This window comes from Xenopus tropicalis, chromosome 8 (genome assembly GCF_000004195.4).
Source record: "Xenopus tropicalis strain Nigerian chromosome 8, UCB_Xtro_10.0, whole genome shotgun sequence".
Lineage (NCBI taxonomy): Eukaryota > Metazoa > Chordata > Amphibia > Anura > Pipidae > Xenopus > Xenopus tropicalis.
Genome location: NC_030684.2, coordinates 106,786,601 through 106,808,837, shown reverse-complemented (window position 1 = coordinate 106,808,837; position 22,237 = coordinate 106,786,601). Strand labels below are relative to the sequence as shown.

The window sequence follows — 22,237 nt, the reverse complement described above, 5'->3', positions numbered from 1 at the left end:
CAGATCTCTTCTAAATTGGAGTTTTGCCCCTTTACAGGTCCCTAGAAAGACCTCAGCTTCAGTATGCAGTTTTGAGCCCCGGTCCTTAAAGGGGACCTGGCACCATAAAAATAATTCCAAATGGTTGCAGTCAAAGCTTTTTATGGTGCAAAATTGCTCTTCATAGTGTGGGCAGTGAGATTCTGAAGGTACATTCTATTAATTCCTTTATGGCTAATGCCATGTAGGGCTAATTCTCTGCAGGCCAAGAATCTGCCCCCGTGCGCTAATTTCATCATTTTATTCCTCAGGTCGTTGCAGATTTTTGTATATGACGGTACATTTTTAGCTTTAGTCGACATTGACTGACACTGCCTAGAGTTGCAAATCTACATTAACATCCACATTAACCTCCAAGTCCTACACAATTCCATTTTAGTTTATAACTGGTATTCATGTTATTTTTGCCAAAGTGTAACCCTGCATTTGTCAACATCAAACTGCAGTTTGTTTCCCAGTTCTTAATTCCAGATGGAAACAATCTGCATGGAACCCAAAAAAGTGCTTACAATGGCAACCACAACCAAAAAAAAGCAAAGAACCAAATACGGAACCCTGATGTTTGTCACTACACTTGTCCGACCTGTTCCATGTATTTATTAATTATTGTTTGATTACTGTGCAGGCTTATGTAGCATTCAGTGCTAACTCAGTTTTGCTCCTGTAGGGAGACTCTGATCAGTAATAAACAGACTCATACTGCCTGCCTAGCTTTGGAACTGCTCAGGTATTGCTACATCATTGAGGCACCCATATGTAATAAATTAAGAATTCATTTTTGTTAAACTGCATTTAATTATACATAACCATTTATGTGGTTAACAATAATTACACCAAATAAGTACATTAAATTGCTCTCCACTTTCCCTGGCCTGGAAAGCAATTAAGGGTGGCAACAGCAGATATCACTCAAGTGATGTGTGCAACAAGTAGCATTTTGCAGTGTGCCATTAGTATCATCCACAGGCAGATAGAAAAGTCTTTTCTTTAGTACTTACCTAAAACAGGCTGCATTTTTTTTCACTACGTTTAAGCATCCATATCCCATGGAAGAGATAAGTGAATTCAATTTTGACTGTGGCCCCAGTTTCAAACTCCAGTATTAAAAACTTATTTTATGGATTAATTTAGGAGTCAAAATAGCATTTTTTAAGAGTGATATATCAAGTTTATATTGCTTAAAAGCAGTCAAAAGACTTTCAAGTGACACGGTATAGTATCTAATTTATAATGCAGACATTCAGTCTCTTAGCTAGTGAGCAGGACTGGTGTAACGATTGGTACAGGGTCATTTATTATCACCTATTTCCTTTTTAATTGGTTCGACCAGCATGCTTCTGGAGTAATAGTGGACATTCATTTTTGTCCCACTTTAAATCTTTTAAGCACTTAGTGGCTTTGCTCACTGTTCAGCAATGGTTTTGGTCCATTCTTCTAGGGATATTGCCTTCTGGTTTCATATTGTCAGGTGATGCTTGTACCTACCATATTTCACTGTAAGTTTGTTACATCATGAACATTGACAGTGTGACGGCATCATGACAGCTCCACTTGATGGGTTATATTTATAGAGTGCACCCTACATACATATTGTTAAGCTTCCGTCATCTCTCAGTTCAGAACTTCTATTAACATGTTAACCTATTTAATTATAATTATACAATTTTACTCCTTTCAATTCATTTGCCTTAGAGTGTAGGAACATGTGCACATTAAGGGGGTGACTTATTAACGCTCAAAATTGGAAATTTTTGCCACAGTTCGAGGGTTTTTTTTTTAGCTAAAACTCACAAATTAGAGTTTCAAAGACTTGAATTTTAAAGATTTATAAAGCAAAAATCCTGAACTTAAAAATTCAGCATGTAAATGTTGCCGAGTTCACATAAAAGTCAATGTGAGTTGTCTAAGGCAAAATATAAGCATTTTTTAAAATTCCAATTATTAGAGCAGTGATCCCCAACCAGTGGCTCAGGGGCAACATGTTGCTCACCAACCCCTTGGATGTTGCTCTCAGTGCCCCCAAACCAGGGAGTTATTTTTGAATTCCTGACTTGGTAGCAAGTTTTGGTTAAATAAAAACAAGATTTCCTACCAAATAAAGCCTCCTGTAAGCTAATAGTGTGCATAGAGGCTGCCTAATAGCCAATCTTAGCCTTTATTTGGCACCTCCATTAAGATGCTATAGTTGCTCTCAAAGTATTTTTAGATTTGATTGTGGCTCACTAGTAAGAAAGGCTGGAGACCCCTGTATTAGAGGGGTTTTTTTATACTTGTAAACTCACAAACTTGAGCAGTTCAGGTTTTTTCCCACTGTTTTATTTAGTCAAGTTTTTTATATTTAGATTTTTTAATAAATAAGCATACATTCATTTTGTGAGTTTATTTGAAGTAGAAAAAAACCTCACATATTCAAATTTTTAAAACAGGCCTGGTGTTCTGAGGCATGATAAATAATTTCTGTAAGGACCATGTCATTTGAGGAGTTTTCCCTGCCAGCAGATCTACAACTGGAGAAAATTCCATTCTGCTTCCATGGATATGGAAGCACTTAAGTTTGCATTTGCACACGTGAAGCAAATGCCTCATCTGACATTGCCCTGCTTTAGGATATAGAGGTTTGAGGGCTGTCCCAGAGAAACCACAGACAAAAAAAGTGGACAAAATCAACATTACCATTTTGTATGCCAGCAGTGATGCTGACCATATGCACAGCAAAAAAGCAGTTAATATATCCTTAATAGATCTTGGGATTCAGTGGCCTTATACTTTGTTATTTTAATTTAGTCACCCACTATGTCTGTGTGTGTGTGTGTAAATACACAAAAAGGTGGTTGTGGGAGCCCTCCAAGGCTAAATAAAATATACAAATACACTGGAAGTGCGACTGATCTGGCCAAATTAGCTACAAACATACAATAGAGCTAGGGGGATCGATCAGTGCACATCCCCTGGTTTCATAAGTAAATTAGTGTCCATGCTAGTGCATGTAATTTCAAAACAATATCGGCAGCTACTATTGGCCCGTGTATGGGGACCTTAAGTCCTGTGCTAAGACCACAATGCTGGTTCTACAGGCTTAATCCTCCCTCACTTAAGACTTGTAAAAGAGAAGACTAGGTTAGCCACCTGGGCAGTGTTTTACTGGCCTGACCAGTAAAAAATAAGGAACAAACATAAAAATATAGGAAGGTAGGTATTTTTTTCTAGAAAAGGTGGCAACCCTAGTGTGTCCTTATGATATTAAATAAGCAATATTGCAAATATGTTTATTTGTGGTATCCTTCACAAAGCTCTCAGTGGAATGATTAAAACCAAGAGAGCTGCCATCTTTCGTTCTTTCTGTTGAACTTTGTATGAATCGATAAGGATTCAGATTGTCCGCTCTTTACTATTTGTTTTACTCTCCAGGAAAGCAAGGAGGCAAGAGGCTCAGCTGTTCATAAAGCACTTCTTTGTCTGAGAATCATTTGTAAACTTTACATATGACAGCTTGCCGTCCTAATATTAGATCCACCCACCTAGAAAGCAAGAAGAAAACGTTTAGCCAAAGGACTATGTTCTGGGCCCTTTTACACAGAATATTCCCTTTCTTCCTTCTGGCTTCCAGCAGAGCTGTGCTGAAGGGGCGTTTAACATCAACTTTCAGTTAAAATCATTAGGAAGTAAAATTTCCCTTTAGTCAAGGACTAAATTGCATGGGGTTCATTACTGCCTTCAGTATCACAAATGCCTAACCATGAAATACATCTCCCAGCATCTTCACTGCTGTAGGTAATTGCTAGAATTGTCAAATAAACAATTCTCAGGTATAGCAAAACATTTCACCGGGAGAACTTCCAATTGTTGGTGCTTTATATTTTTGAAAAGAATGTGGGATAAAGCTAAAGTTTCAAACCTCCATGGGTCCCTACAGTGATGCGCTGAGCACTTGAGGAAAGACTTAAGACTTCCGCTGTGTAAATGTAACCCCTGTTGGTTTATTCTTATTGACCCACTTCAGACAAAGTTGCTTGTTTGCGCCACTGTGCACTGTGTGCCATTGTGGGGTTATTGAACAACTGGCCACTTTAAAGGTGATTATACTCAATTTAAAAAGTAGAAAAAAAAGCCTGCATATCTGAATAGAAGCTGTCATAATGTGTAACTTAGCTGAGCCAGTCTTCCTGCTCATCTATTGAACATCTCCAAATGCTGATTATAAATGGGGTGCAGTTCTTTTTATAACGCTGCTGGGTAATGACTTATGCAAGGGCAGGTACATGTCAACTGGCATTTATATACTGCAATAAAATGTTTTCTACTTTTGTTCTTCTAATTATTTATTCACTATTTAAGGAAAAATTATTAAAAGTAAAAATGCAAATTCTAAAAAAATAGCATGCTGTGTATTTAACGATTGGAAAGGGCTGCATTGTTTCATAGCTGCCATTTAGACAGGCCAGAAAATCCATTGGTTTATGCCTATATCCAACAGTTTATTTTCTACAATATGATTATTGTTTGCAGAGCATTGGAATTACTTTGGCTCCGATGAGAACCTAGGTCCGGTTGCTGTTAGCGTGCGACGAGAAAAGTTGGAAGATGCTAAAGAAAATGGGCCACAGTACAACTACCGTGTAATCTTCAGATCCAGCGAGGTAAACGTTGTGTTCATGTTCATGTGCAGCAGAAACACCACATGCTGAAGATTCCGTGTCGTGAAAGTATTTAATGGGGACATATATCATAAATTTTTACAATGCACTAAACCATGTCAAATAATGTAAAATAGAAGTAAGTGCTTTTATTTTAAAACCTTTGGGTTCAAATATGTCCATAACTGCTTGAAAACTCTGCCCCACCCACCCCTTTTGCAAGCTTCCACTGGCCCTGATGACTTCAGTAACAGAGCAGCAGCTACTTAAAGTGCAGTGAATATCCATAGAATGGGCGGGGCTTTGCAATATTCTGCTCTGCTCATGCCCCTCCCTTCCCCTGTCTGCCTGCTTGCTATGATTGCTCCTCTTCCCCCACCTGGCAGCAGCACAAGCAGAGAGGAGACACAGAAGGAGGAAACTGGGACAGGTTTTCCCTGCTACTGTTAAGTAAAGCCTGTCAGTCAGTGCTGTGACCACTTCCTGTGGGAGACTGAAGCAACACTCCCATCTTTCATTTCACTCTGGCTTCTGACTTGAGAGGTTGTCTATGCAGCTCTCATATAATGACAGTTTTAGGAGGTAAAATTATTTCAAAATATCTTTTTTTTTTTCTTCCTGCATCATTTCACATTTTGAGGGAGGATGAATATTATAACTGAATATGAACTTTTTATAAAATGACTCCTTTAATGGAAAGTCTCACCCAAAAAGATGTCCGCTGCTAACCCAACATCTGTATCTCTTATATACTCACCAGATCTGCTATTCTCACTTGTTTGGAAAAATGGCACAAGAGGAGATTTTCCATTATTTTGCCAGTTAGCTAGCAGAGTTTGAGGGGGGTAAAAATTGATAAGAAGCTGGAAATTGCCTCTCCATTAGTTTCAGTGGTAATTGGCTGGGCCCTGCTGCGGCTCTCATAGGTCAGGCAATTACCACTCTTGTTGCTACGTTTTCATGTATTAATTACCCAACCTACAAGTGTACCAGCTATAGGAGAGCAAGATGATGATGATGACAGCACTGGACTCTGGGTGTTGCTTGGAAACTATACCTATCGTTCATTGCTATCATCATCATCATCATCATGCTCTCCTCTGTAAGCAGGATTCTTTAGCTTTCTCAGCTGTGCTGGACCTTGATCAGGTATAGATTAGGTAGGCTAGTTTTGACCCCTATGTACAGGCTAAACCCATAGTCAGCTGTGGCTGAGTTGGCAGGCAATATCTGCCAATATATGGCCATCTTTATGTCATGTATCCAGCATAAATATAACAGTACTATGTATCCACTGGCCTCCAGAGAGAGTTTCCAGTCTGAGTATGCCGATCCATGATGTCTTAACTGAGGGATGCTAACCCTGATGCTGTAGGACAAATATTGACACGTCTTGGAAAGGCAGGGCTATAAGTTTATTACTAAGACAGACAGATGTGGGAGAAATGCAAGGTAGTTAGAAAAAGGACAAATGATCTGTCCTAATATCAGTGTGAGCAGTTATGGTCCTGTTACAGGAGAGGGGGAAGCTTTGGAGTGCATTGGTGGGAATTGCCTAAAATAAAATATCAAAGGCAGACATCATTAATATGCAAAATAAAAATAATGAAAACCAATTGAATAATTTATTATCTATAATTTTAAAAACAAATATTTAATTGAAACTGTACATTTTGTTAATAGGGAAAATGTGTTTATTTGCAGCTTATGACTTTACGAGGATCAGTGCTAGAAGATGCCATCCCATCCACTGCAAAACATGGCACAGCTCGAGGATTGCCCCTTAAAGAAGTACTTGAGCACATTGTTCCAGAGCTGAACGTTCAGTGTCTCAGACTGGCCTTCAACACGCCAAAAGTGACTGAGCAGCTTCTGAAGCTGGATGAGCAAGGGGTATGCATGAACTATACCTTTCTTCCATGGCTTGATGATATGTGACAGTAATATACAGATATGGGGTGGGAATTGTTATCCAGAATTCTCCAAACCTGGAGGTTTCCGGATAAGGGCTCTTTCCATAATTTGGTTCTCCATACCTTTTCTACTAAAAAAAAACTAGAAATATTAATTAAACCCAATAGGATATTGATCTGAGTACTTTGTATTTGCATTTGCTCAGTACTCTGCATTAATATGAGCAAATATATTTGATCTGTCTTGTAAAGCAGAGATTCTTAAGGTATGGGGTCAGGAACAAAAAACGGGTCACCACAATTAACTTAAATACAGTTATATTAATGTATTCAGTTCTTAAATGATTCCATGACTTTGTTTCCTAACAAAAAGGAACAATTTTATTCCTGCAGACAAGTTTATTTCAAATTCTAGAAATTGTTAAATGGAAACATTTTACCCGTAGAATTGATGCTCTTGTACTTTGTTGCTCTGTGCTTTATACGTTAGCTGTAAGCATGGAGGATTTGCTGCTCTGATCCATGCATATGCTTCCTTTCTAAATAAAATCAGTCTGCATGAGTAATATTTTATGAATAACTTTACTCATAAACATTTCTCATCTGAATATGCAAAAAGTTAGTTTTGCTGAAAGCAAATGTGATGGTGTTTATCTTATTGTTTCCAATTTTATGGGCAAAGGAGCACCATTTAAATGTATAGTATAGTAGTATATATGTAATATATATATACAGTGAGGAACAGAAGTATTTGAACACCCTGCGATTTTGCAAGTTCTCCCACTTAGAAATCATGGAGGGGTCTGAAATTCACATTTTAGGTGCATTCCCACTGTAAGAGACAGCATTTTAAGAAAATATTCAGTAAATCACATTGTATGATTTTTAAAGAATTTATTTGTATTGCACTGCTGCACATAAGTATTTGAACACCTGAGAAATTCAGTGTTAATATTTGGTACAGAAGCCTTTGTTTGCAATTACAGAGGTCAAATGTTTCTTGTAGTTCTTGACCAGGTTTGCACACACTGCAACATGGATTTTGGCCCACTCCTCCACACAGATCTCCTCTAGAACTGTCAGGTTTCAGCTACCTCCAAAGATTTTCTATTGGATTTAGGTCTGGAGTCTGGCTAGGCCACTCCAAAACCTTGATATGCCTCTTACGGAGCCACTCCTTGGTTATCCTGGCTGTGTGCTTCGGGTCATTGTCATGTTGGAAGACCCAGCTACGACCCATCTTCAATGATTTCCATGATTTTTAAGTGGGAGGCCCTTCTCATTTGATTTTATACCTTTACCATTGACCTGCACTGATAAACGTTGTATGTTTGCTACAGAGAAACTGGTATAGTTTATATAAATAAGCTGCTGTGTAGCCATGGGGGCAGCTATTCAAACTGAAATAGGGCGAAATTGCGCAAGACCAGATAACAGAAAAACTCTGCAAAACACCATTGTATTCTACAGAGCTTATCTGCTATGTAACCTGTGCCTTTTTCAAGCCTAAATTGTTGCCCCTTAGCCACACAACAGCTTATTTATATAAACTATAGTAGTCTTTTTGAAGCAAAACACATCATTTACCAGTGTAGGGCAATAGTAATGTTAAAGTGGATCTGTCACCCAGACACAAAAAGCTCTATAATAAAAGTCCTTTTCAAATTAAACATGAAACCCAAAATAATTTTTTTTATTACCACATCCAAACCCATTATAAAAGCATTTTAAAATCCCAGCTGTCAATCATATAATGCCTGCCCCGCCTCTATGCCTTAGGCATAGAGGTGGGGCAGACAGATACTTTCACTTTCAATTCAGAACTTCTTAGATGTCGCTGCCCTCCTCACATTCCCCCTCCCTCCTCACCATCTAATTGTGTAACCAGTGCATGGACATGGGCATTAGGTCCCTCCATACTGGCACAGAAACAAGATTTTGGCAGGATGCAATGCCAGCTTTGATAACAGTGTCCACAAAATGGCCCCTGCCTGCTTGCTGCAATTGTGAATTCCAAGGCTGAATAAGATAAGATTTAAATAATTTATATAAAGTAAGTAAAGTTTATTTTGCTTGCCAAACACAATAGAAAACAATTTTAAATTATTTCTTAAGGTGACAGGTCCGCTTTAAGTACATTAAAACACTTTCAGTTTTGTGGTGTTACTGCTCCTTTAAATTAACTTTTAGCATGCCATTTAAATTGTCCTCCATTATTTAATGTATGGTTTCTGAATTATTAGTATTTATGTTCTGCCTATTTCCTGCCTGAAGCTGAAAATGCTATCTGGCTGTAGGGATGTGAATTCTTGAACTGTGAGGATTCAGGTTTATTGTTATTCTTTCATTTATTATTATCTTTCTTTTCAGGCCCTCTACTATGTATCTTCCCTTCTGATTTCCAACCTACTGCCTGGTTGCTAGGGTATTTCATGTTGAAATTCCAAGGCTGAGAGCCGCAGAACTAAAAAATTGAAATATTTCAAAAACCATTAAAAAAATGAAGATTTATTTTCAGCTTGTTCTAGAATAAAGCTACCTACACCATGCTAAAAGTAAAAATTCAAGCAGGTTATTTGCACAGTGGTGACATTTAAACCCTTCCAGCTACATTCTGTGTACGGTGACTTACTGAGTTTCCCAGGGTTTGCAGGCCACTGCTAATCAGCAGCAATCATATTGACCCTAATGTCATGGCCATCAAAGGTTCTCTTTTGGGTGTTAAGTATATATTTTCCACTTTTTGCTTATTTAATTAACAATGTAAAAGGTAGCTAAAGCCTTCTGACAATAAAGCCTTAGATTATTGGTTATCCTTGATTTATAGCACTCATCTTCATACATTTTTGTATGTGTAAATGCTTTTTTTAAATAAAAGGCTCAGTGAGTGGAATAAGTACTGTTCTGTGCCATAAAAGCATTTTTCACCTGTTTATCTGTGTACCTAAAAACAATGCTCCCACTTGGCACCTTTGCTCCTGTGTGTATCCCTTGTTACTGAATGCGAAGAGCACAAATGCAGAATTACTCATGGGCGGAGCTTGCCCTAATTATCAACCTGACCTCTAACAGATCCTTTGATTCCTATTGAAAACTGCTGTCCTCTCAACGCCTTTTCAGTCCTGCACAAATTACTCCCATTCATGGCTCTAATTAGTGCTGAATTGCCTGCATACACTACCAATAGCCTAGCACTGATGGCTTGTTTGTTTTCTATTTACATAAATGACAGATTAGCAGTAGAATTCACAGTTTACAGTTTTAACATCCAAGAACAATTTTTAACAATATTAAGAGGTTTGAGCATATGAACACATATATATATATATATATATATATATATATATATATATAATATATTATATTCATTCTGCTCTTTGCATTCTACTCTTTGCATTACTTAGTACCTTCTCCAGCAATCTTCAATTTGCATCCCTACACAAGGAGGCACATTCATCAAAGTACAAATTTGAATCACGAAATTGGAAAAATTCGGATAAAATACAATAATTTCTGAATTTTTGGAAATGTCACGAAAATGCCTGTCGGTCGAGGACCGCATAGGCTCATTCATGTATTCCTCACTCCAGCAGCTCATATTCTTGTCATTGCAACCCAATCGTTTGGCCCTTGGGCCTGATATCTCACACAGAAAGGTCCGCTCTTATAGTGTATGACCACCTTTATACAGATGCTGTTTGGTTGCTATTGGTAACTGCGCTGGTGCAATGTACGACCTGTATCATTAAATCAGCCCAGGCGACTGTTTAAATATGGCTGCATCTGCAAGCAGAACTTTTATTATCTTCACAGAAAAATTAATGATAGCAGTTAGCCTTGCGTTTTCTGGTCTATGATCAACAGGCCTATAAAGAATGAGAATCACAGAAGAGTGCAAGCCACTGTGTGAATTTGGAATTTTGGCTGGTGGAGAGCTGACTACTACTGCAGTACATGTTGTCACAGACAGCAGTGAGGGGAGCTTAAGGGCTCTGGCACACGGGGGAGATTAGTCGCCCGCGATAAAACTCCCTGTTGCGGGCGACTAATCTCCCCGAGTTGCCTACCCCTGCCATCCCACCGGCGAACATGTAAGTCGCCGGCGGGATGGCAGACGCGGCGGGGCGATTTCCGGAAATCGCCAAAAAAGACTCGGGAGTCTTTTTCGGCGATTTGCGCAAAATCGCGTCGCCGCGTCTGCCATCCCGCCGGCGACTTACATGTTCGCCGGTGGGATGGCAGGGGTAGGCAACTCGGGGAGATTAGTCGCCCGCGAACAGGGAGTTAATCGCGGGCGACTAATCTCCCCCGTGTGCCAGAGCCCTTAAGGACAGATATTGCTTTCAATAGCATTTACAGCTCACTGGAAGGGCTGACAACACGTGTAGTACCAGCTAAAAAGCAAATGCAGTTTCTTTCTGTAGCACTAGATCTGCAGTCTTTAGCCCAAATGTACTGCCTGGTACTGCCATTTTCTGATTTTTCCAATTAAAGGCAAATGGAGTGTTTTCATGTCTTTTTCAGCCAGCGGAAAAGCGCCATCAGCCTAAGATGTATTGGACTGTTGCTTAGGATTAAATTGGCTTTTAAAACACAATGTTTGATTTAGTTTTACGACTCTTTTATTATTGTGATATTTACAGGGATATTTCTGTTTTCTATTTGCTTCCTGTACTTTAGTCCATTTTGTCTCTCTTGCTTAAAGGACACGTCAACCCCAAAAATTACTTTTTGCCTAATAAAAGAAAACATAATTCCAACTTTTCAATGTAAATTTATTGAAAATGTTTAGTGCTTTACATGCAGACACTACTTCTAATTGCAGTTAAATATACAAATAAGTAAAAAACCATTGCAAATTTGTAATGAATGTATATTGCAAAATTGCTTGGAATGTTTTCTTTTATTAGGCAAAAAATGATATTTTGGGTTGACTTGTCCTTTAAGTCCAGTGGCCTTTAGATGCTAGGTTTAGCAATAATTCTCAGCAGATAGTAGAAACAAACAAACTTTATGGTTAGCTTTGCCTTTTGTTCTCTGGTTTGTCATTGTCAGGGGACATTATACCAATACTTAGTTCAGCAAACAGTCCTGTCTTTTGCGTTTCTTCCCCGACACAACAAGAGTCTGAGAGCTGTTTGTTCAAAGGTTAATACTTGGTAAATCCAGTTAAGCCCAAGCAATCGACTCTTCTTAAATTTGTATATTTAAAGGAAATGAATTGCAAGTCAAGGTCGACCTCTAAGTAACATGCACTGACACTTCATATTTAAAGAAGCATCAAATGATAGTAACCTTCTCTTACAACCAATTGTAATAACACCAGTATGTACTGGTGTAACCACACATTTCTTTATAGACAGGAAATGTGTAGCTTTACTAAGTATGCACTAGTGAGTTTGGTTCTCCCTACCACTCATACTGAATTAGAGAAAATGATTTTTATTTATAAATAATATGACACCCTAACATCTGCGGCAACATTTTACTTTTTTATATAAACTGTAATTACTCCACTTTACTTACACTTTAGCATCTCTGAGTTTCCAGTGTCTTTATCCTTCCCAAAATAATTTCTCTTTATTTCCCTCTTTCTGTTCATAAACACATTGTACTGCATTCTAAACTCTCTGTCTCTCACCAGCTAAGCTACCAGATGAAAGTGGGCATCATGTACTGCAAAGCCGGCCAGAGTACAGAGGAGGAAATGTACAATAATGAGTCAGCAGGACCAGCTTTTGAAGAATTCCTTCAACTCTTGGGAGAACGGGTGCGACTTAAGGGATTTGAAAAGTATAGAGCTCAGCTGGATACCAAAAGTAAGATTAAAGTCGCAATTAAGCTTTTTTTTTTGTTTTTTGTATTATTTGAATTAAACTTTGACAGAGGACCATATAAATGTATTCCTATTTTATGCACATACATAGAGCTTACTAAAAAGAGTACAGGTATTTATGGGCAACAATTTCAGGTGTTTCCCTTGTTCCTCTCGGAAAGTTTCTTCTTGTAGCTTCTGCTTTGCCAAAAAATCAATTTTTCTGTCTTACCTTCAAAACTTTTTCTCCACCCAAATTGATCAAAAGATTAAAGATCCGTTCATTTGGTAAGGTGGCCAAATGACTGGATATTTGTCTTGGATTTCTGATAGGGAGAATGGTCAAATGTCAATAGAAATAACATCATAGATTAAGCAGTTGGTAGAAGTGCTCATGTGGCCCTTCATTGCTCCGTTCTGTCAGGCCCACCAACCTAATGTTTAGATTAACAGGAAGTGAAAAGGAGGTGCAGCTTTCAGTCCACTAGGAGTGGGGAATTATTGTCGGTCTGAATGGCAACCTGACTGGCCATACATTCCCAGATGGTTGGGTAGTATGGTTGAAACTGGTCAAACTGCCTGACTGCCCATCTTCTTCCTATGTTTTTTTATCCAGTTTGCTTTTCATTAGGGCATTTAAAGCCTTACCCCCCCCCCTCACAAATATGATAGGATTTGGAGATTCACTGCAGTCACATGATTAACAGCCGAGTATTCTCTTATTTCCCTTCATAGGGATCAAGCAGGTGGATTTGGCTTTTCTATTGGACAGTGGGTTTTGTCTTTTATAGTCTTTGTGAAACCTGCCTGCAATAGAATCAGACAGTGGTGGCTTATTTAATAAACTGTGAGTCAGTCATAATTTGCAGAAAATGTGCCATTATGTGTGGCAGATAAATATTGTGCAGCACCAGTGATTTGTGAACAGCACTTTAGGTTATGTGGAAGGCAGCATCAATATTTAAACAGGCTAGTAAGTTGACAGATAAGCATAAAACAATGTCATATTTATGCAGCACCTTTAGAAAAAGCTTTTGTATAGATTGCAGTTTACCTGTATGCTTGTTGGTTGAGAATAAATATAATTTCATGGTACTTTATTTTATGTTATTTACCTTATAGCAAAGGAAATATTTCTTTGATAGTTATTCCTGTGATTAAATGTGGATTTTTTCTCCAGTTAATATTCATTCTTATATAGCAGATTAGCTTTTATTTAGCAGATAATGTTTTCATCAGTTATTTATCTATATATGTTAGATAACTGAGCTATGCATTTTTTAAATATATAAAGGGCTTGGCAAATTAATGGGTCCACTGGGGAGAAAAAAATTCCAAAGATGATATTTTAAAAAGATCTGATTTCTTGCAACAGATGGACAACACCTTTACTTGTCTCATCAAACCACCTCTTCCGCAATCCCTATTGCTGTCTATCGATCCAATCTCATATAAATCAAATATAGACTCTTATATCAATAAGTTCATCTCTAGATTCGCTCTTAACTGACTATTGCATTCCACCAGGTGACCTCAGGCTTTCCTCCCCCCATGAACACCTACGGGATTTTGTGGATTGACCTGGCATCCAACTTGGTCTTGACTTAAATCTAGCTAACCAGACAAAAATCAGAGTTCTGTGTGATTTTTTTAAAACACCATCTTCCTTCTATCTCTGGCATTACCAGCTGGGAGTATAAGGGCCAAATGTTTAGTCTAGAGAGGCATGGAGCCTGGCCAGAATGGAATAAAAACATCTTTCTTGATTTAGAAGCAGTCTGTTTCAAGATGCCAAAAATAGATACACAAGTTAAATTCCAAGAAAATGTGAAGTTTCAACCCTACCCCAACACACACACACATCTACATTGACTTATCCTCATTGGTCACACCCCACAAAAGGGATACAGTCATGATTTTTATGATGTACTTTTTATTTTTAAATTACACTGTTTATATAGCAAATAATTCACTCTACCATTTAAAATGTTATTTTTGAACTAAGAAATTTATTTTTTTTAGCTGTAAAATTGGTGTGTCGGCAGCCATCTTAGTGCATTGTGCTTGAGTCTGAGCTTTCAGAAGGAGCTAGCACTACACATTAGAACTGCTTTCAGGTATCCTATTGTTGAATTTTGCTATCCAACAATTTTAGCAATACAGGTTTCGGGTAGCTGCTATCTTGCTACCTGCCTAATTGTCCTGCTGATCGGCTGCTGGGTGGAAGGGGGTGATATCACTCCAACTTGCAGCGCAGCTGGAAAGTGCGATTGAAGTTTATCAGAGCACAGGGCACATGGCTGTGGCACTCTGGAAAATAAAGAACTTGGCTATCCCCATGTGAAATTTCAAAATAAATATAAAAAAACAGTTTGCAATTTTAAAAAAATGGACTTACTTAAGGTTTCTGCTGGAGAAGCTCTATTAACGTGTGCATTTTGAAAAAAAAAAAAAAAATCATGTTTCCCATGCCAGTTTTCCTTTAAGTTGGCTATACATTGGCAGATGTAAGCCCGCCTGCGGTAACGAAGACTTGTCGTGGGCGACTAATCTCCCCGTGTGCCTCTGCCCTAAGTGCAGTAAAGGACTTTCATGTAGGAGTTCTTTGCCTAATAAACATTTTTTTATCTTGTATCGATAGAAACAAAAAAGATCTTATTTAGTCACCCTGAGACATCATTTCAACATGGTAACTTTTGAAAATGCACTGGGGAAGTATATCACAGGCTGAACTGTAGACATATAAAGCCCCCTTTATAGTGTGCTAGCTGCAATACTTTTTTTCCCCCCCATTTTTTTAATGTTTTTTTTTCCCAGAAATACTTTCTCATGGCTGCTGACTCATTAAGAACAAAAAATCCACACCCATCTGTCTACTGACTTTTAGCACCATCACAAAGACTGTGCGGCTGTATTGTTCTTCATATTGTGCGCTGGCAAATGGGTTTTGTTGATTCAGCATTTCGAAAGCTAACACTGAGGGTGACAGTGGAATTGCTTTTAGGCTGAGCATAGATCTGCTCACATTTAGAACTTCTGCTTGGGGTGTTGTCATGATTTCATTTGTCTTTCCTAGAATAAGAATCTTAACAGCTGCAGCCACTAAACACATTGCCCAGAAGCTTTTAGTGTTAACTAAACAAAACCAGGCCCCTCTGTACAGCGATGAGGCATACTTAGACCAATTGGTAACCAACACATTTGTACATGTTGTGAATAATTGATGTTTAAGGCCAGCGTCACGGTGGATTTGGCACTGTTTAGTAGCGGAGTTCTTTTTCATTGGAGATGTTTAAACATGTTTTATAACAAATATTTTACCATTCACTTCCATTGTGGACAATAAGGGTGGCCATACACTGAAAAATTCACTTGTTTGGCAAGGTTGTGAGCAATATTGGGTTGATCCGAACATTTGACCAAACAATCAATAACTGATGCTAAGCAGGTCATCATATTGAATACCACATCAACATGCAGGTTTATGTTAATATTTAAGTAACCTTCAAAGTAATTTACTTTTCCAAATGAGTTCTTGTCATTTTTTACAGCTGATTCAACCGGTACCCACTCACTTTATACAACATACAAGGATTATGAGTTAATGTTCCATGTATCTACTATGCTGCCATATACTCCAAACAACAAGCAACAGGTAAGATCACTCTTTTACATTAAAATATCTTTCTGCTTGCTAAATCAAGAAGAGTGCAGGGTTGCAATGGTTGTTTAGGTGCTGTGGGTTTGTACCCTTTAGATCAACATATGGCTGATGAGCATGGGACCTAAGTGCATTAAAGAATAAGTAAACCTTTTTTTTTTTATCAGTAAAATTACTCTAAACAGCCTCCAGAATTACCTACCTTTGTCCCAGCATTCTCTCTGACCTGGTTCCTTAATTAGAAGTTAATCGTTTTTCTTTGCTTCCTTGTGCAGAGTGAAGCCCTGCCCCCACTTCCTGTTCAGGTCTCTTATAAAAAAAAAAAAAAAAAACCCTGCTAATGCACAGACTGGCTCCTGCTGCCTCCAGGCATGCCAAGAATGCTCTCCAGGTCAACTACAGGTAGTCGAATTGAAGAGAGACCTGAACAGGAAGTGGGGGCGGGGCTTCACTCTGCACAAGGAAGCAAAGAAAAATGATTAACTTCTAACAAAAACGATTAACTTCTAACCGAGGAACCAGGTCAGAGGGGGTGGCCCTACAGTGAAAGATCCACTTGTTTGACAAGGTTGTGGCAATATCTGGTTGATCCGGCCATTTGACCCTCCGACCAAACAATCAGATTGTGATTGATGCTATGCAGGCCCGTCGGATTGAGTACACGCAGGTGATGTGTTGACCCAAGTTGCTTTGGCTATTAGTTTTGTATTTTTACTGTACTTGCTATGCCCCTGACTCTCTACCCCACAAATGGAAAAAGGCTAAATTCATTTTAATTTTTACCTTTCTATTGGAAACACATTCCTTAGCAGAAGAAAACAGCAAATAGGGAAAAATTGGAAAAAAATGTAAATTGCAATATGGCTTACAAATTTCAATTTAATTCGATGTCTTTTTTTAATGATTGTATTAGGGTAGTACAACCACAACTTGTTTAAAATAGAGTGGGTGGGGAGCGACCAATTTGATCTTAACCCACCTTAAAGGTCCCCATACAGGGGCAGATTAGCTGCCGAATCGGTCTAAGGGACCGATACCGGCAGCTAGAAACGGCCCGTGTATGGGGACCTTTAAGGTGGGTTAAGATCAAATTGGTCGCTCCCCACCCTCTATGTATGGGCACTACTGACGGACACTACCGACGGGCCTGGTTAAAAAATCTAGTCGGATTGGGGACCGCATCGGCTCGTTGATGTGGTCCCCGGACCGACTTTTCCTATACCCGTCGTTATAATGAGGCCAAACGATCGAATTATCCTGGATTCTCCAGATATCGCCCACCCGTAGGTGGGGATATCGGGAGAAGATCCGCTCGCTTGGCGACATCGCCAAGCGAGTGGATCGGCCGTGTTTGGGGACCTTTAAGGTATGATCAAATGTAGGAAACCTTGCATTCATATATATATGTACAGCAGTGATCTCCAACAAGTGGCTCGGGCAATATGTTGCTCATTAATCCCTTGGATGTTGCTCCAAGTGGCCTCAAAGAAGGTGCTTATTTATGATATTTATGAATTCCTGGCTTGGAGGTACATTTTGTTTGCATAAAGTGTACTGTCCTCATAGGGGCTACCAAATAGCCAATTATAGCCTATATTTGACATCCCTAGGAACTTTTTTTTTTTTAATGCTTGTGTTGCTTCCCAACTGGTTTTACATTGGAATGTAGCTCATGAGCAAAAAAGTTGAGCGCCTCTGATGTACAGGAAGGAAAAACCGAAAGACCTAGTTATATGCTAAAAAAAGAAGGCTCTAGTTATTGCAAACTGTGACAAACACCTTAGTTGAGCAAATTGTCCATATGCCCCATGATCTCTGTTTTAAACAAACTGTTCCCAGCATAAAATGATCCCTGTTTATATACTTAATTTGCTAAAACAATGACGTTATTTTTTTCTCTCATTTTACCATTGTGACCTTTTCATCTATCCTTTTCTTTGTTGCCAAGTATGCAGGGGTTAGTACAAGGGGGGTGCTTGTGCACTGCTTGTGGGTGGGGCTCAGCTCTGCTTGGCAGGAACAATTGCAGTGTGAACAGAGCGGATAATTCTGTCTGTCAGAGCCGAATCCTGCCTACAAGAAGTGAATAAGACAAAGCTGATCCCTGATGCTTTGCAGAACAGAGGACTGCAGGTACAAAGTGTCTGTGGTGAGCTAAAAACTAATTGCACAAGCTAGCGGTCATTCTGTGAGTATCGCTCTCACAGTCCTAAGCAATAGACGATATTGTCCCTTATACAAGAATGCTGCTGGTGCATGGTAGATCGTTAGCATAGCACTAAGCAACCAGATATCGTACATGTATCGCTGTAATTTGATAATAAAATAAATGCCGTTGCAGACTGAGCACATCAGATCTTATGGAAGAGTGGAATTATAGGCATATGTTAAACTGCAGAGCCTTCATAAGATCAAATAAAAGAGGGGATGTTTGTATTTTTGTTCAGCTTTAAACACGATAGCATAGCCTCCCATTACCAACACGGAGCGCTTTAGCACAATGTAGACGCTGAAGAAACGTTACATTACAGGTAATTATGCAGATCCCCCAGTCATTAAAGTAGTCAGCTCCATAGAAGGATAATTATAACTGTTACAGTCAGTGGATGTCAGCTTGGGTTGCTATGGAAACGGAAGCTCGGTTCCTTGCAGCTTGCTTTATACGTACAAATAGATTCTTCTGTGTGTGTTAAAAAGTAGGCTTGAGACTGAAGGAAGTGAATATTCATTTGATCTGGGTTACTCCCATGATAATGATTTTTTTTTTTTTTTTTTTGCAAGGTCAGTCCCAAGAAGTTGCTGTTAGGAAGATAGCCGTACTTTGTCTCTCACAATACTGCTGATCTGCAAGTTCAATCAGCCTTTGGCAGCTTGCTGACAATAAAAGAAGTGTAATTCATCAATAATGGATGAAACACAGTATGGCTATACCTAATTCATTGTATCATGGCATATGGCAGCCATGCAAAGTCAATTGTCATGCCTGTCTAATCATTCAATCCACAGACTTAATAGTTGAATATTGTCAAGTTTAGCCAAAAAGTCCATAACCTGAAGGACCAGGGCTGAATGCAAGGGGACTTCCAAGACTAACCAGGTGTGCCATATGCCGTACAAGCTGCCTTTCCTGGGACTAATACATGTAGTAATTATTGTTAGGGATCTCATGCTCTGTCCTGAGTTGGAGTGTGATCTATGTAACCACAACACTCACCAAACGAAAGAGGACCAACAGGAAGTATTGATGGAGAAAACACAATATTGACACAATACTGTGTGTTGTGACACCAGAATTTATTTCAGTGCAGTGACATTGGGAGGGAATGATCCATCAGAGACAAATGGCTAAAGTTTGCTTCATCTTTAGATAGAGAGACTGAAAAACAAAGCTCAAGAAATAAGCATTTAAAGCTACTAATAATCAGAAGACTGAGGCAGAATGAGATTGCTAGGAACTGTAGGTAATAGTGCAGATATATTGTTAATCTGTTTATGGATAGGCCATACATTATTCGGGTCCTTGCTTTATTTTCTAGATGTTATTTCAGTTGAGGCTTTGTAGTTTTCCACCCTTGCCCTGTTAGGCTGGCCATATATGCCCAGACTTGGTTGGGCAGTTTGGCAAATTTTTAACTATAATGTCAGGCATGTATGGCAGTCCGGGGGCATTAACATAAGAAATACTGCAATCCTGGTGGATCAAGGATTATCTGTCCTGATGGAAAATTTCCATAGGTTAGCCACAAAGAAGAGAAGCCACAGCTCCAAAAAGTTTTTGATTCATGTTTAAAATTGACCTAAGTAAAAAGTTGAAGAATCTCATCTTGTGCATAATACATTCTCACAATAGATGTATTGATATTTACATTTACATTGCCAAGCTTTTACTCTCTGTACAGAACTTCGGTGATAGTATCCCTTTAAATGTCCAACACTATGATTTTCTTCAATTGCAGCTGCTGAGAAAGCGCCACATTGGCAATGATATTGTGACAATAGTGTTTCAAGAGCCAGGAGCACTGCCGTTCAGCCCGAAGAACATCCGCTCTCATTTTCAGCACGTCTTCGTTATTGTGAGAGCCCACAACCCTTGCACTGACTCTGTTTGCTACAGGTATGACTTTTTAAGGATTTTTCACAATTGAGTTGTTGCTAATATTTTGTATGGATAAGAGTTTTCAGGTGAAATCTGCTTTCAGTGTCGGTTGTAACATCGCAAACAAGACCTTATAAGTAATCTAGTATTCTAGAAGAAATTGATAAAGCTATACTTTTACATTTAGATGCAGATATGGGGCAGATCATGCTCGTTTGCCTCTTCTAAGGTCACTTAGTACGTGATAGTTCAAGAATATGCACCCTGTTTACTAGAGTTTACTCTGTTTTCGTTAGAATAGCACCTGCAAGCCTATTGTGCAGCACTAAGAGGGATTTTAAAAAGAAAAACGCATGTAAAAATAGTGATTCCTGAGCCAATACATTTTTTCTTATGCTGAATTTATGATTGTTAGTCTACTGTGCAGTCCCATATCTTTATCCATTGCTATGTGTGCAGCTTGGGTCATACAAATTCCTTGTGTCCCACTTGGGCTGATTTTTGCCCACCTGTGTGGGAGAATAGGGAAGTTGGCGTTGCACCAAAGCTTAGGGTGCTACAGTTTTTCTATCTCTAGGCAAGCACTTCTCTGCAACAAAGATAATATGTTCTTTCATTTATTATGTTTTAGCCAAGGATTCATACAATTTTAATTAGAACCAGATGTATTCCATTGGCTGTGATTTTCAGTTGGGAAGTAAGAGTTCAAGCCTCTTGCTGAATATGCACAGCACACAGAGAAACCAGAGACTAATCAACCCTTTTATCAGGTGTAAACAAGTAATTCATTATAATTGAGGTGCCTCTTTCTGCTTTTGCCTGATCATGCCTTTGGCTTACCAGCATTAACAAATAGGTTCATTCATGGTTCATGAATTTTTATTTTCCCCATATGAAGAGCATGTAAATTACAGTTGCTTCAGTGAAATCGTGTTTTCATACATAGCAGTCCACATGTGCAGGACACTATTGCACAGTCCCATTTGACAGTTGATGGTATATTAAAATGTCATTGTTGAGAAAAATACTAATGTACTTGGTAAAGTCTCATTACATTAATCTTTTTGCCTATTTTTATATATTAAAAGGAAATTAAGTATTTTGGAGGGTATGGCTTCCAGTCATATTGTTGTTGTTTTGTAAGGATGATTCTAACACATGTATTTTCATTTTTATTTCTTCTTAAGTGTGGCTGTTACAAGATCCAGAGATGTCCCTGGCTTTGGACCACCTATTCCAAAAAGCTTTAACTTCCCTAAATCCTCAGTATTCAGGGACTTCCTGTTAGCAAAAGTCATTAACGCTGAGAACGCAGCTCACAAGTCTGAAAAATTCTTGGCCATGGCTACTAGGACCCATCAGGAGTACCTAAAAGACCTTGTTGAAAAAAATGTCACCAACACTTCTATAGATTCCTCTGGAAAGTTCCCTTTTATCTCTTTGGCATCTAAGAAAAAAGAAAAGTCTAAACCATATCCTTGGGCTGAACTGTACAGTAATGGTGCTATAGTGTGGAACGTCCAAGTAGAAGATTTCAGCAATGCACTGGAGATAGAGTGCTTTTTGTGTATCTCTAATGACATACTGGCATTGATTGACCATGAAACAAAAAGCGTTATTTTTAACTGTTCTAGTCGGGATGTTATAGGCTGGACCTCCAATAACACGACGATTAAAATCTTTTATGAGAGAGGCGAGTGTGTATTCGTAAGGAGTTTAAACAATAACACAGAAGACATCAAAGAAATTGTCAAAAGACTGGAAGTAAGATCAATGTCTATGGAAAAAAGCAGATGGAATGTAATATGTATCAGTCTTGTCTGTTATAACTTTATGTATCATGTATAGCCGCCATTTTTGGATCCTATTTGATAACTACATTTACTAACATATAAGATATATATAAATAATAGAAAGAAAGGCTTGTGTCAAATGTTTCCCAGTAACATGCTGCCCAGTATACCATGAATCTGGAGAACTGTAACAGAATGGATAGGTAAGGTTTAGTTTCTGATTTTTGATTGCTTGAGCCATTGTAAAGGAAACCCCATGCAAGTTAAGGAAATCACACAGGGTTTG

At 38.6% G+C, this 22,237-nt stretch overlaps 1 protein-coding gene across 3 annotated transcripts in view; it reads left to right on the top strand.

Moving 5' to 3' along the window:
• sipa1l1 (signal induced proliferation associated 1 like 1) overlaps positions 1-22,237 on the top strand; it is a 131,865-nt gene that overhangs the window by 75,430 nt on the left and 34,198 nt on the right. For all 3 annotated transcript variants that reach the window (XM_004917249.4, XM_002936883.5, XM_004917250.4), the window contains 6 exons: positions 4,546-4,676; positions 6,378-6,566; positions 12,231-12,405; positions 15,953-16,056; positions 20,019-20,176; positions 21,346-21,922. In XM_004917249.4, the coding sequence (XP_004917306.1) occupies positions 4,546-4,676; positions 6,378-6,566; positions 12,231-12,405; positions 15,953-16,056; positions 20,019-20,176; positions 21,346-21,922 (1,334 nt within the window). The remainder of the gene's footprint in view (positions 1-4,545; positions 4,677-6,377; positions 6,567-12,230; positions 12,406-15,952; positions 16,057-20,018; positions 20,177-21,345; positions 21,923-22,237) is intronic.